The 13,477-nt window shown below is 35.2% G+C and overlaps 1 protein-coding gene across 41 annotated transcripts in view; it reads left to right on the top strand.

Annotated features, from left to right (window-relative positions):
* Rims1 (regulating synaptic membrane exocytosis 1) overlaps positions 1-13,477 on the top strand; it is a 474,432-nt gene that overhangs the window by 361,785 nt on the left and 99,170 nt on the right. For 30 of the 41 annotated variants that reach the window (XM_035453144.1, XM_035453145.1, XM_035453146.1 and 27 more), the window contains one exon: positions 2,948-3,060. In XM_035453144.1, coding sequence (XP_035309035.1) covers positions 2,948-3,060 — 113 coding nt within the window. Of the gene's footprint in view, positions 1-1,731; positions 1,915-2,947; positions 3,061-6,582; positions 6,613-13,075; positions 13,090-13,477 lie in introns of all 41 variants that reach the window. The other 11 variants (XM_035453142.1, XM_035453143.1, XM_035453147.1 and 8 more) reach the window with 3 other exon arrangements.

Raw genomic sequence — 13,477 nt, forward strand, 5'->3', positions numbered from 1 at the left:
ATTGGATGAAACCTACAGTCCACCAAAATTGTTCTTATCTAAGGTCACACTTCAGTTGTTCTTAGGTGGTTAGAAATTTCATCAAGGAATAAAGTAAGATTGTCATAAAATTGTAGTATCCAAGAGAGGCTTCCTTACTAAAGTGGAAACTGTACAACTAAAATTTCAAACCACAACTAAAACATGTATTTTGAACAACCGGATTCTCATAAAAATGGCTTGTCAGAAAGTATAGATAAAACCTTGTTCAGTGTTTGAAATATGTCATATAAATTCTCTCCATCTCAGTCTGATATAGTTGAGTTTGTGTGCAGGTCAGCTAGCACGGGTGACTTATTTGAATGCATAGCCCGTCATCAGATATTTTTTTTTATGTTGGAAGTAGCAATGACAGGTGAGGTTTCAGGTTATGACTTGGTATCTAATAAAGACTCAATCTACAAGAGGACAAAATGCACCTTTATTACAGGTGTAAGCTGCACTTGCTTGTTCTCTGCAAACTGATATTTCCTTTTTCATTGTTCTGAAATGGAAGACATAGCTTGAAGCAAAAATCCAGCTGTTTGTAAAAAATATTTTTACTTAAAAGAATGAATATTGAGCTAATGGAATAAAGTCTTCTTAAATACATTTTGAGTAACCAATGTGTATTATTCTCACATTTCAAGACATGAACACATTTTCCATTATTGCTATGAAAGGATTAGCTGTTGTTTGTTAAACCTTGTTAAGATGATACGTAACAGGTTCTTTGATCACATCACTTAATTAAAATATTACTAAAATGGCAGGGCGTTGGTGGCGTATGCTTTTAATCCCAGCACTCGGGAGGCAGAGGCAGGTGGATCTCTGTGAGTTCGAGGCCAGCCTGGTCTCCAGAGTGAGTGCCAGGATAGGCTCCAAAGCTACACAGAGAAACCCTGTCTCGAAAAAAAAACAAAAAACTTTACTAAAATGATGAAATTATCAAAGCATGCATCTGTTTTATGGAGAGATATGCATATATGTGTATAAATTCATTTACCTCTTAGTATTTAATTCACAAAATTGCTTCATAATGATTTTGAGTACAATATGAAGATAACTACCATTGTATTCACAAATTTATTTTCAGATACTGTCATATATGAGTAGCTGTTTTATTCACACATTAACACCATATGTGCTTAGTCAGGTGTATAACTTAATAAAGTACTGTTCAAGCTTTATTTTTATTTCTTAGTCTTAGACTAAGATGAAGAAACATGCTATTTTCATTTTCTCTTTACCATAGACTTACTTCTTGCCTTGTAAGAACTGTGAACATTGTAAAAACATACCCACATTTATATTTCACATTCTTTTAGAATACCACAGTGTTCATCATTCTAATTGCACAGACCCATTCAATCAAAAAATCTTCATTGTGTTTCTGCTTTCTATTTTCCATATTTGGCACACTGAACTTAAGAGTTCAATATCCCACCTCCACTCCCCAAAAAAGACTGAATTCTTTGACTTTGGAGGGTTCCTAAGAAGTTGATGATATTAGGGAAGCTTAAGTTGGCCCTTTATAAGGTGACATATGGTTGGATAACAGTGACATTTTCATTCCAACAACTGTGTGATGAGTGTTCCTCTTGTACTTTAAAAATCACTTTAAAAACATTCAGGTTTTCCTTGGACAAATGTGTTGGTATTAAGTTAATGAAACCTGCTGACTGAAGATCTTTTTTGGCACTAATGTTTTAGGGTTCTCCCATCATGCCTTTCTAGAAGGGGATACGCAATCCCAAGAGCAACTGATCAAGCAGTCATTAGGGGAAAGCATCCCACTCGCTCACGGTCGAGCGAGCACTCTAGTGTCAGAACCCTGTGTTCTATGCACCACCTTACCCCCGGAGGCTCGGCGCCACCTTCTCCGCTTCTGACAAGGTTGCTATTCAGTGTCCAGCCCAGCATTCGTGTCCTGCTGCCGGGTGTTGGTGTGGTGTTGTTCCTTCCTGAGCACTCGAAGCTTTCACTCATTATAACACCATAGTTTTTAATCTTTCCTTTGTGGCACTTAAATCCTCCCCCACATCCTCTTCCACTTGCATCTCTTCACTGTGCTGGCAGAATCCTCTAGTTCCTGCCAGTTAACCTGCCATCGAAAACCAAATCTGGCTGTGTTCTGTCCTTTCATCTGTTTGTGGCATATCATACATACTTTATTATGTGAAATGCTTTATGATGAGTTTACCCAGAATTGAATATGTATTTGTTTATTAAAGTTCAAGAGAATTCTAAAAGGTAACCTTTTATATCTGTTCATAAAACCATATAGTGTGTAAAGTTTCTTTAGTTACAAAGTGTTTGAATGCCAGCAGATGGAGGTCAGCTTTATCTGGGCAGGAATGAAGTATCTGCATGCCTCTCATATTCTCATTTCCAATTTTAATCCTCATGTCAGAATACCCTCTAGAATATGTCCAAGGTTATTGGAAATCCTTTTTAAGGTTTATTGTTTATTTCTATTTTTAAAACTGCACAACTTATTGGTAACTAATGTCAGGTTGTGCACCAAGAACTTATTATTATCAATGACTCTAAAGTGTGTAGGAGGGTAGCTGTAGCTGTTTGGCAATATGGCTTCATAATTATATATAATATACATAATATTTTACAATCTAAGGCTGTGGTCAATTCTCTCCTGATACTAACAAAAATGACTGTCTTTAAGAAGGCACAGCCTCAGAGAAAGTGAGTCACATTCTGCTTAATTCAGGAATCACTATGCAGAATGTATACATGCTTCCTTCAGCCTCTTATTATAGTAGTCCTTTTACATTTGTCATCTAAGGTGTTTGATTTTGCTTCTAATAACCCAGTTAGAGGTTTTATGCCTGTTAGTAGTGACTGGAAATAGGCAAAAATGTTTTGCTGGACTGTATTGGAATTTCACCCGCCCTTTGCTGTTTGCCTACAGAACGCACCGACAAGGAAGCCCAACCCAGTCTCCTCCAACAGACACATCCTTCAGCAGTCGCCGGGGAAGACAGCTTCCACAGGTGCCAGTTCGAAGCGGCAGTATAGAACAAGGTATCCAAAAATGAGAGATCTTTGTCCAAACACCTGGAGTTGAGAAACTTCTCCTTTTAACACTCCCTTAAATTAAATGGCATTACTTTGATCATACTCAACTCTCTGAATCCTAAGAATTTAAGTTTCTTGTAATTTTATCTTCAGCACCTAGTTTTAGTGGTCTATGCATAGCAATGAGCATTTCTTGAGTAGAGTGAATGACATAATTTAGATGATTGTTCAACAGAGTGGGTGGAGTCCTGAATAGTTTTGCAAAGCCATAAAATAGGTGGCACACATTTTCAAAACCTCAGTACTATCTGTTATTTTATCTACAGAAAAAAGGCCTTATGTTATTTTTAAAAGAAAATATTTAATAGTTAAGTATGATCATTGAGTGACGTGTTAGGGTTCTTCATTTTTAGCTTCATAGGCAATATCTTGCATTTTAAATACTTTGATGGTGAAAAATTACTGAGAACCTATATTTGTCATTTTCCTATGAGCAAAATTGTCTGAGTTTCTTACATTTAGTGTACATGGGTTGTTTCCTAAGAGAATAACCATGTGTATATGTGTTTGTGGAGAGGGAGGAGATGCGTGCTCTGATAGTAGAAACCAAGGTTAAAGTGCATGAGTGATACATTTGAAATGCTGGACTAAAATACTATTTTTCCTGACCTGTTTCTTAGTAAGTCAATGACATCAGTGTTTTCTGTTGCATTTATTATCAATGCATAAAAGAATTACTGAATTTTTCTCTAGTTCAGGGCTGTGGGTCAAGAACAATGAACATAGTAAGACATCCAATGCCAATCTGTGTCCCTATGAAATACCCTGATTACTTTCCTGGGTACTCTCCAACACTGTTGATTGTTGCTGCTGTGAAATTAGCATTTCCCCACAGATTGCATTGCTTCAGAATCAAAGTGGCCTGTGTAACCGTGCAAAACAATACTTGATAATAGGAACATTAGTGTGAATAAGTGTTGATGACTTCCTAATCAATACTGCAAAACGTACCATAAATCTACATCAACAGGTGGATTTGTGGTTTTCAAAATCATGTTTCTTGTTGGTACAGCATGCTTTAATGGCCAAGGATGAGGTAAATGTATACATATAGTCAATTATCAAAATGCAGTCTTGGTGAAAATTGTTCCTAAAATACTAGTTATCAATTGTAGAATCAACATTTCTCGTATGCCTTTTCTCTGGAATGTTTTGAGATGATTGAGAAAAACTAATGCTATTTGAACTATACTAGCAATACATCTGTCAAAAGTTTAATTTTTTAGCAAACTTACTTATTCATGAACTCTTGTTGCACAACTGAATGAAGTATAAATTTGGATGCTTCACTAGAAATCCAGTGTTGCTGGTCACACTGAAACTCAGCAAGTCATGTGTTCCTAAAATTCTTTGCATTTCCTCCAGTTGCAAGTAAAACACTCCATGTCATATGAGGTTTCACAGTGGGGTTATAGCAATATTTCTGCAAAAATCAGTTGAACCATCTGTTTATCTTTTCAATTTCTGTTTTATTGTTAATATCTACTGTTTATGATATTCATATTTACAGTTGCCTTTCAGAGAAAACAACCATGTGTAAGGACTGGATTGAGGTGGGACGAAGGGGATGAGTGGGAATGACAATGTCGGAGTTATTTTGGTATTAATTATGACAAATACTTCAGTAAACACAGTTGGTCATTGAAGGTTCCTGAAACATTCTAATATAGACAGAGCTTGTAGAATGGAAGAGTCATCATGCACTATTTAATCTAAGCATTCAAAGGCGTACCTCATGATATTGATACATGCTTTGGGGCTTGTGGTCAATGATAGTAGTATCCTCTGTCATCTTCTTATGGGTGTTTTCATTCTGAACAGTTCACGTGACATGTTTATCCTTAATTATTTTCTAAAGTGTTTCAATCTATGGGCTAGACATTACTTGGTACATTTTACTGTTCTTAAGGTGATATGAGTATGTCATTCATTTTCTTTTTGATGGGTTTGTTAGACGATACTGCTGTTTCATGTGGGAATTAACATCAACTGAAGTTTACTTTTGACTGCTTACGCTGTTATTCACTTGACTTCCATTTTTTCCTGTTTACTAAAGGGCTGACTTACTGTTTATAATATAATTCAGTTAATAAACAGTGTTTGGTAAGGACCAAGTATTTTCAGTGGCTTAGTTTCCTAAACAGTGATGCAGTTTCTTGATACAATCATAAATTAGTTTTATTAATACATTTTTGTATATGATTACCTATATTATTGTTTTAGGCTGTATATAAAAATAATTTGGTTTGATGGGTATATTTTTAAAATTTTTATCAATGATATTTATCGTATGTACTATACTATGAACAGATTTTCCAATATTAAAGACTATTATTTTAAAAGATATTGAGTATTTGAAAATTATTTTAAAATTTCCTTTAAGAAATTGGAATATCAGCCCAATACATGAAATATGGTTATGTAAAAAATTGTGTCAGGAAAAACAAATGATTGCAGTACATATTTTGAAACAAAAGCAGTTTAAAATATAATGTATACTTTTCTCTTAGTATGGAAAAATTGAAAGTAGAGAGTTCCTTGAAATTTTTTGATTACATGTATTGAATACAAGGTAGTATCATTTTACATAGAGTTAAGATGAAGGTAGCTGTGAGTGAATGTATAAAAATGGGTGTTTTCTGAACAGGTCAGGTAGCTATGCTTCATTGATGTCTCTTAAAGAATCATGAAAAGACCATTCACAAACAAAAAGTTAAGGGCAATCCATTGGTTCAATGTTGACTTTGCATGTAGTACTTAAAATATGAGATCATACTGACACCTTCCTTCAGATGTGACTAGATTAGTTATTTTTCACTGAAGAATATAACAGCAAAGAGGGAGAAATATCTAATACATGCAACCTGTAAAAAATGAGTGATCTTATCTTGAGATATTTACTACACATTTGAAGAAAAAGGAAAGACTACTTAAATTGGGCTATATCTTGTTCGCACAGAAAATACTACAGAAGTTTTTCCATGCTGTAGGTTATGTGCTTTCTAGTCAATAGAAAAAAATGACATTAATCACATGGAAATTCAAATCATATGAAATGACACTTTTACTATTAAAGTTTCTATGTAAATAAAGTATGTTTTCATCTGAAGTGTAAGACAGCGGTGGATTTAAATTACAATGTTTTAGTAAAATGTTGCCAAACTATGCAGTTCTTAAGACTCAAGGAAAAAGTATTGTAGCATATGCAGTGGGAATATCAAACAAGTTTTTTTTCCTGATATTTTTGTTTTGTTTAAATCTTTGAATTACTGTATTCATTTTTAAATTAATTTCAGTACCATATGTGAAACTTTCTCATGTTTATCATTGCAGTTTATCACGTCACCTTATGTGTTACGCATTTTTAGTATTCATGCCATTTTGTTGATTCACATTTCCATGTCTAACTATAAATTTGCTGATTTCTTTCTTTTGTTTCCATCATTATGTGCATTTAATTCATTGAAGAACAAGAAAAATATAACTCTTCTACTAAAGGTAAATATTAATGTAATTTTTAACCATTCATACTGTTCCTTTTATAATATGTAAGAGTTATGCAAATATTGGAATAAATATCAAAATTAATTAATAGGTAGTTATTTCTCTGAAGTGATTGTACCACTTATTAATTATTTCATATTACCCAAAGTTAGATCAAGGAAGAAAACATCTTAAAATTAAGTAGTATTGATGCAAAATTCATTTGTCTACATTGCTAACTAACTTTTGTAAGCTAATAATGTATATTTTACATGGTAATATTTTCTTTTGTTATAGGAATTCATGGCATAGTCTTTATTTCTTCCTGAGTTTCCTTCTGTTTCTATTTTCCTGCTCTTATAGATATGAGATTTGATTCTGATTTCCCATTATCCTCTCTGGCAAACATCTACTATGCAGATAGAAAGTCCCTATGTTTTATTGAACTTTATGAACTTTAAGAACTTCACTACTGTCAGGCATGTTTAGAGAAGCTGCCTATCTCAGTGCTCTGGACTTCAAGCTTGTTTTAATATTAATCCCCTCTATCTGAGAGATAGATACAGGAAGTAGAATTAATGCAGCCCATTCTCCTGAGAAGGCTCCAGCCTCTTCTTTCACGTTTTAGTAAAAAAATATTTTTGATCTTTTCACTTAAACTTCAAGTAAGTTTCTGGCTTCTACCCTCAACTTTTATACTGCCCACATCAATTCTTTAATTCTGAAAATGAATTAAACCTGGCCTGGTGACTAAATTCTTGAATATGAGTTTATAAATCAGTATAGTAGTGTTTTAATAGTACTTTAATTGTATAATGTTTATAGGTATATCCATTGGATATTTGAAAGCAGTTTGTATTGATTTGTTTATTTTAGTAACTCTCAGAGCTTGTGAAGATCTCTGTCCTTGAGGTTGGAAAGAAATCTCAATGGTCAAGAATGCTTTTTGATCTTCAAAGGGCCTGAGTTCAGTTCCTAGCACTCCCATCAAGGAGCTAAAAACGACCTGTAAGTCTAGTTTCAGGGATCCAGTTCTCCCTTCTGAACTCTGTGTGTACTTGCACACAAGTGGTACACGTACACACGCACAGGCGCACACCCCCAATTAAAAATAAAAGATCCCTGCCCTTTACTACTTATCAAAATTAGAGAACAAAAGGGTGTTTTCTTATTCACTTTCTTTCACTACATTTTGAAAATCTTTAATAAACTCAAATACCAAGTGCATTTTTCATAACTCGTAATACACCAAGGATATGTTGCAAATCTTAGTATGGGAGATAATATTCAATTCTGTCTAATCTGAAATTATACTTAATAGAATTATATGTCAGACATGTAAGGTACACATCTGAGCACATACTATTTGACATACTAGGAAAAAATAGTAACTAAAGCAAAAGGCTTGTCAACGAAATGAATAAGCTGTTATCTTAGGTTTCAATAAGCTCATGACCATCTTGAGTTTTTAATTTAGATATGAGAAGCAACTTAATATTCAACAGTACAAAATAGCCAGTGTGTTTTTTCTTAGATTAAGAAGACTATTGCTAGATTTGCAAGGTTAACAATGTGTTAAAAAAGAAATAAAAAAAACATATCTTATTTGCTTCATTAAAATTTATTTTTTATTATTTTTAGTTATGTGGGGTGTTTACGTGGGTGCATGTGTGTCCTTAGAGGCATCAGATTCCTCAGGAGCTGGATTTACAGACACTGTGAGCCAACTGACATGAGTTCTGGGAATTGAGCTTTTTGAGCCTTTGGAAGAGCAGCACGTGCTCTTAGCCACTGAGTCATGTCTCCTGCTCCAAATCATTTGGATTTTATATTGGAAATTTAAAAAAAGATGTAGGCCAACAATGAATTAGAACATTTAATTAGAGATCCGCTGTGTAGTCTTATCAATCAAAAGCCAAGTGGGCTGCTCAAAATGCTCTGTATGATACAGCAGAAAGTTCGCATGAAGAATCCACATTTAAACTTACTACAGACTGCTTCAAGTGTTAACATTTTCATAGGTCAGTGTGCCCTGAAAGACAGGTGTTACACCCTGGCAAGTCTCTGAGGCAGGATGTAGATAGGCTTCACAAAACAGATCCTGTAACTGGAGTCAACACAAGCGGCAAATATGAATGTGCATCCAGCAAGACTCAGCAGCCAGGATGGTGTGTTCTTCTAGGGTTTGAGGCAGTGTAGCCACTAACAGTGGCCCTCACAGCCCAGCAGGAATTAAAGCAAGTTCAGATTTTTCTTCAAAGTCATGTGAGAGGCTGAAAAGGAAAGACATGTTTACTGTAAAAAGAAACACCATAGCTGTAAGCTGGAGACCCTCTTCTGCAATCTATAACGGGGAAGTCATCTAGTTTGAATGCTTGCTCCCTGAGAAAATGAGCAATAGTACTGACTGACCATAGAGGCCAGTAAACTCATCAATTTTGCATTTGTTTGATGATTTGTAGATAAAATTATCTTACAAATAAAGACCCCAGTTTTTCAGGGATTATGCAACACTGTGAGTGCCAAAATTGCAACAGTTTGGGGAAAATAGTTGGCCACTCTAACCATAGAGGAATACCCTGGTAGTGTTCTAGAATATAATTAATGATAAACAAAAGATGACATTTACTATATATTGGTCACTTAACTAAAAGTGTTGTATATTCTCTCACATTTTCACAACAACCCAGGATGTAGGTATTAGTTCCCTTTATTTTCTGAAATATCTTAAGTTTCAAGAGATTGCAAATGTGACCCACTTTTTAGTCACTGACTTGGTAAGTGGGAAGTCCTCCTCTAAGGACCCTACTCAAAACCACTTACTCAGTGTCCTATTTTTGAGTGTCTTCTATGCATACAGAGTAGCATCAGTTAGTGCTCATTATATAGAAATACAGCCTTAAGATCTAAGTGGACTGCCTCAGGTGCTGTGAGACAGGCCCAGATTTTGATCAACTAGTCTGTGTTCTGTCCTCCTTGCCCTAGAGATGCAACAGACTCTTTCATGGCACAGTGATCTGGAAGAGGGCCACTTAGTTTTTACATGTTCACCTGTTGAGCTGTTGAGCTGTGGACCACTCAGCTAAATCTACGCCCAAGTTCTCGTTAAATCACCCACTTGGCAACAACAACAGATTCTTTATATGCAACCTAGACCTTACAATCTGGGATTGAAAATTCAGGTGAAGAATTATAAGTAAATGTTCATACAAATTAATTTACCTTTGACTCCTTTTATGTTGAAAGCTGAGAGATGATATCATTTTAGGTTTCACAGACTTGCTTTAAGGCCTATTTTTAATCATTCATTCTAAAAGTAAGCCAATTTTTCCCTCTCTGCTACATTTCTTGGACAGTTTTAAAGAGCCCATGAATGTAGTTTGGGGGCATCGAAATAATGATATAAGAAGATCAAAAGTGAACCAGAAATTAAATGACTTCAAGGTGAGAAAAAATATTATTGTCATGATAAATTTCTATTTTTTATGCCTTTAGATGGTATTTCTTAAGTGCATTTTGTCTGGCTCCTGGGAACAAATTTGAATCATAACAGAAGACATTACATTATGTCTTCTACAAATACGATGCCCTTAATTATAAAATGTGGGTAATTTATACACCTGCATAATGAAAGACATTTAGAGTCCAAGTAATTAAGTCATTTCAAAGGAACAGAAAGCAAATGGCATTTTGTTGCTTTTGTTTTCTCCCTGACTAATGAAATGTGTAATAATTATTGTAACAAGATTGTAAGAGCTAATTAAGGAATGTCTCTAGTCAACTGCATTTTTAATCTAAGTTCTAGAATAAATGCTAAAGTGCATTGCCTATACTCTTCTATGCTACATGACAACAGAAAGTGTTTGAGTGTCAAGTTATGCAAAGTAAAATTTATGGAAGTATGGCATTAACCTTAATTAGATTTAATTTACATAAAAGTGAAAATGACAATTTTCTTAGTTTCTGTTGCATTAATTATAATATAGATCACTAGTCATTTATAATACTAGTAGGCTATAGTGATAAAGTGGGAAGAAATATGCTTGAAGTTCCATGTTAACCACTTTGTAACTTTAAAATTTCACATTTTCTTATAATACCAAGAGATTGTAATTATTGTTTTACAAATTGTTATTTAACAGATTGCATAAGAGGTCAAGTCAGTCATTCCCTGTTCTTATAGGTGAAGGTTTATATTTAGGATCTTGATGTACAACTCCATGGTAGTGTGCTTGCTCAATGCGTATGAAATCCTAGGTTCCATCCCTAATTTGTTCTCAAGAGAGCAAGGAAAGCTGTGGCATGGTGGGGGGGGGGGGCAGGCAAAGTCAAGCCAACTGACAGAGAGAGGGAAGAGAGAAAGAGAGGCTATTTTTGAAGTTTCATGTTCCTTGATCTTCTGGGCTGCATTATTCAGGTGCATTATTTTTACTGAAATATATAAATAATGATTTGAACTTTCCATATTAAAAGAGTGTTTAGTTGATCATTGCCTATGTATTATCTTAGCAGCTTCTTTTTTTTTTTTTTTTTTTTTTTGGTTTTTCGAGAGAGGGTTTCTCTGTGGCTTTGGAGGCTGTCCTGGAACTAGCTCATGTAGACCAGGCTGGTCTCGAACTCACAGAGATCCACCTTCCTCTGCCTCCCGAGTGCTGGGATTAAAGGCATGTGCCACCAACACCCAGCTTATCTTAGCTTGTTTAAAATTGGCTTCTTGGAGGGTCACATCACATAACCCAGGGGATGAGGTTTTGACCTCCCTGTTCTGTTCAGTTGAATGTATTTACTAGCGACCATATTATGATAGGCATTAGAATGTGTAGATATGTAATAGCCCTTGCAAGATATACCTAACTGATCAGAGACTTTGATCACCCCTTTCTCCTGAGATTTACAAAGGAAATGAAGAGGAATATAAAATTAAGCCTGTCTCTTTGATGTGCACTATCTAGTTCTTCATGTCCTTCAAAGTCCCAAGCATGGCAAAGTGACTGTACAAATGAGCTAAGTGTATCAAAGTTAGGTCACATCTAGCCTGCCAAGATAGAGTCTTGTTGTAGTGTGATTGAACAATGAGTATTATGCTAAACATTAGAGGTCATTTTTGATAAAATAAATGTCTCCCAAAGACAGATTCCTCTTCAATCCAGAGAGATAATTACCCTGGCAAGCCTTTGCCAAAGTATCAGGGGTGCCACTTAAGGAAGAATAATGTTCTAAAGACCTCATTTCTTTGTGGCAGCTATTTGACCTTCAGTAGCAAAAAAGAGCTAGGTAAATAATTCTTCCATTAGGAGCTGGCCCGATCTGTTAAGAACAGGTATTTTTGTTTGTTTGTTTTGTTTTGTTTTGTTTTTGCTTTCCATAGCTAATCTTTTCTTTTTTCTTTCTTTTTTTTTACTAGTTCAAATTGGGAACAAGCTTGTTTCACATGTCAGTCCCTTCTCCCTCCCCTCCCCTTTCCCACAACCCCCCCCCAGAGTAGGGCCCTCCTTGGGGGCTCCCCAAAGTCCACCACATCATCCTTGGCCGGGCCTAGTCCCTCCCCCATGTGTTCAGGCCAAGAGAGCATCCCTTCACATGGGATGGACTCACAAGGTCCCATCAGTCCAGTGCTGGGGTCCATGTGCTCCCCCTTGTTCAGGTCAGCTGTTTCTGTGGGTTTCACCAGCCTGGTCCCGACCCCTTTGATCTTCATTCCTCCCTCTCTGCAACTGGTAGAACAGATATTTCAATGTGGGGGAGTTTTCAGGTTTTCACCTGGGATTGGTGATCTGGAGGTCTGTAGGCACATTGGAAATAAGCATGCTAAAACAAAATGTGAGTCATGTGGCTACTGTGTGGTTTTTTGTATATGTTTATGTAAATAATCTTTTTCACCTATGCCAGTGTTCCATTTCAATTATCTAGACAGATTAGACTGTCTTATTTAGTTTTCCTAAAGCCATCGTGGTATAGTCACTCAATGGGTATTAATTTGCTTGTCACTGTTTATGATTCTCATGTTGGATAATCATAAAACTTACTGTCTCCATTATTATTATTGAATACTGATTAATACCTAAGAGGACTGGCCAATTAGCTTTTTATTAAACTAATCTGAGTGACAAAATCTTTACAATGTACAAAAGGATTATTCCACCGCAGTCCAAGAACAAATGAAAACATGTCTATACTTGCACACAGGAATGCAATTTATTTAAGGCAGGTCACTAAGATTCAGGAACTTATACAGAGTGAAAAAACCTTACAGATTTTATTTTTATGTATAGTGTATATGGCAGTACTGATGCAGAAGTTAGATAAGGATCTGTCAACTTATATAAGTTTGAAAGTAAGGTTGATCATCAAGGGAAGACATTATCTCTTAATTTTAATACATGAAGATAATAATGTGAAATTCGGCTCATTTTTCTCCTAACATCTATAGTTTGGGTAAGTTGGTGAATTTTAAAATGTTGGAAAGAATGTAACAGAGCCAAAGAATGAATTGTTATAGTTTCTGTTTTATAAGTGTAAAAGAAATTATTGCAATTGAGGTTCTTTGAGGACTCCCTGCTCTTTACAAATGGAAACTCCAAATAGAAGCATTATAGAAGCCCCTGAGCTGGTGAAAAACAATGAGTCAGCTTTAGCTCTTGTCAATCCCCATGCCTTTCTTATCTCTTTTTACTATATTGCTTCTAAGCAAGGAAGAAGAGTTAAAGTTCTTAAAACACTTAGAATCCTTAAAATCCAATGCTTCTGAGTATTGCATTTTAAATCCTCAGATACTAGCCCTTTACCTGATAGAATATTTTAAGATCTAGTTTATATTTAAAATATCTTTATATTCAGACTTTGTATCATTTTTACATACTGCAGTTCAGTTAGCCAGACC

Source organism: Cricetulus griseus, assembly GCF_003668045.3.
Source record: "Cricetulus griseus strain 17A/GY chromosome 1 unlocalized genomic scaffold, alternate assembly CriGri-PICRH-1.0 chr1_1, whole genome shotgun sequence".
NCBI classification, from domain to species: Eukaryota; Metazoa; Chordata; class Mammalia; order Rodentia; family Cricetidae; genus Cricetulus; species Cricetulus griseus.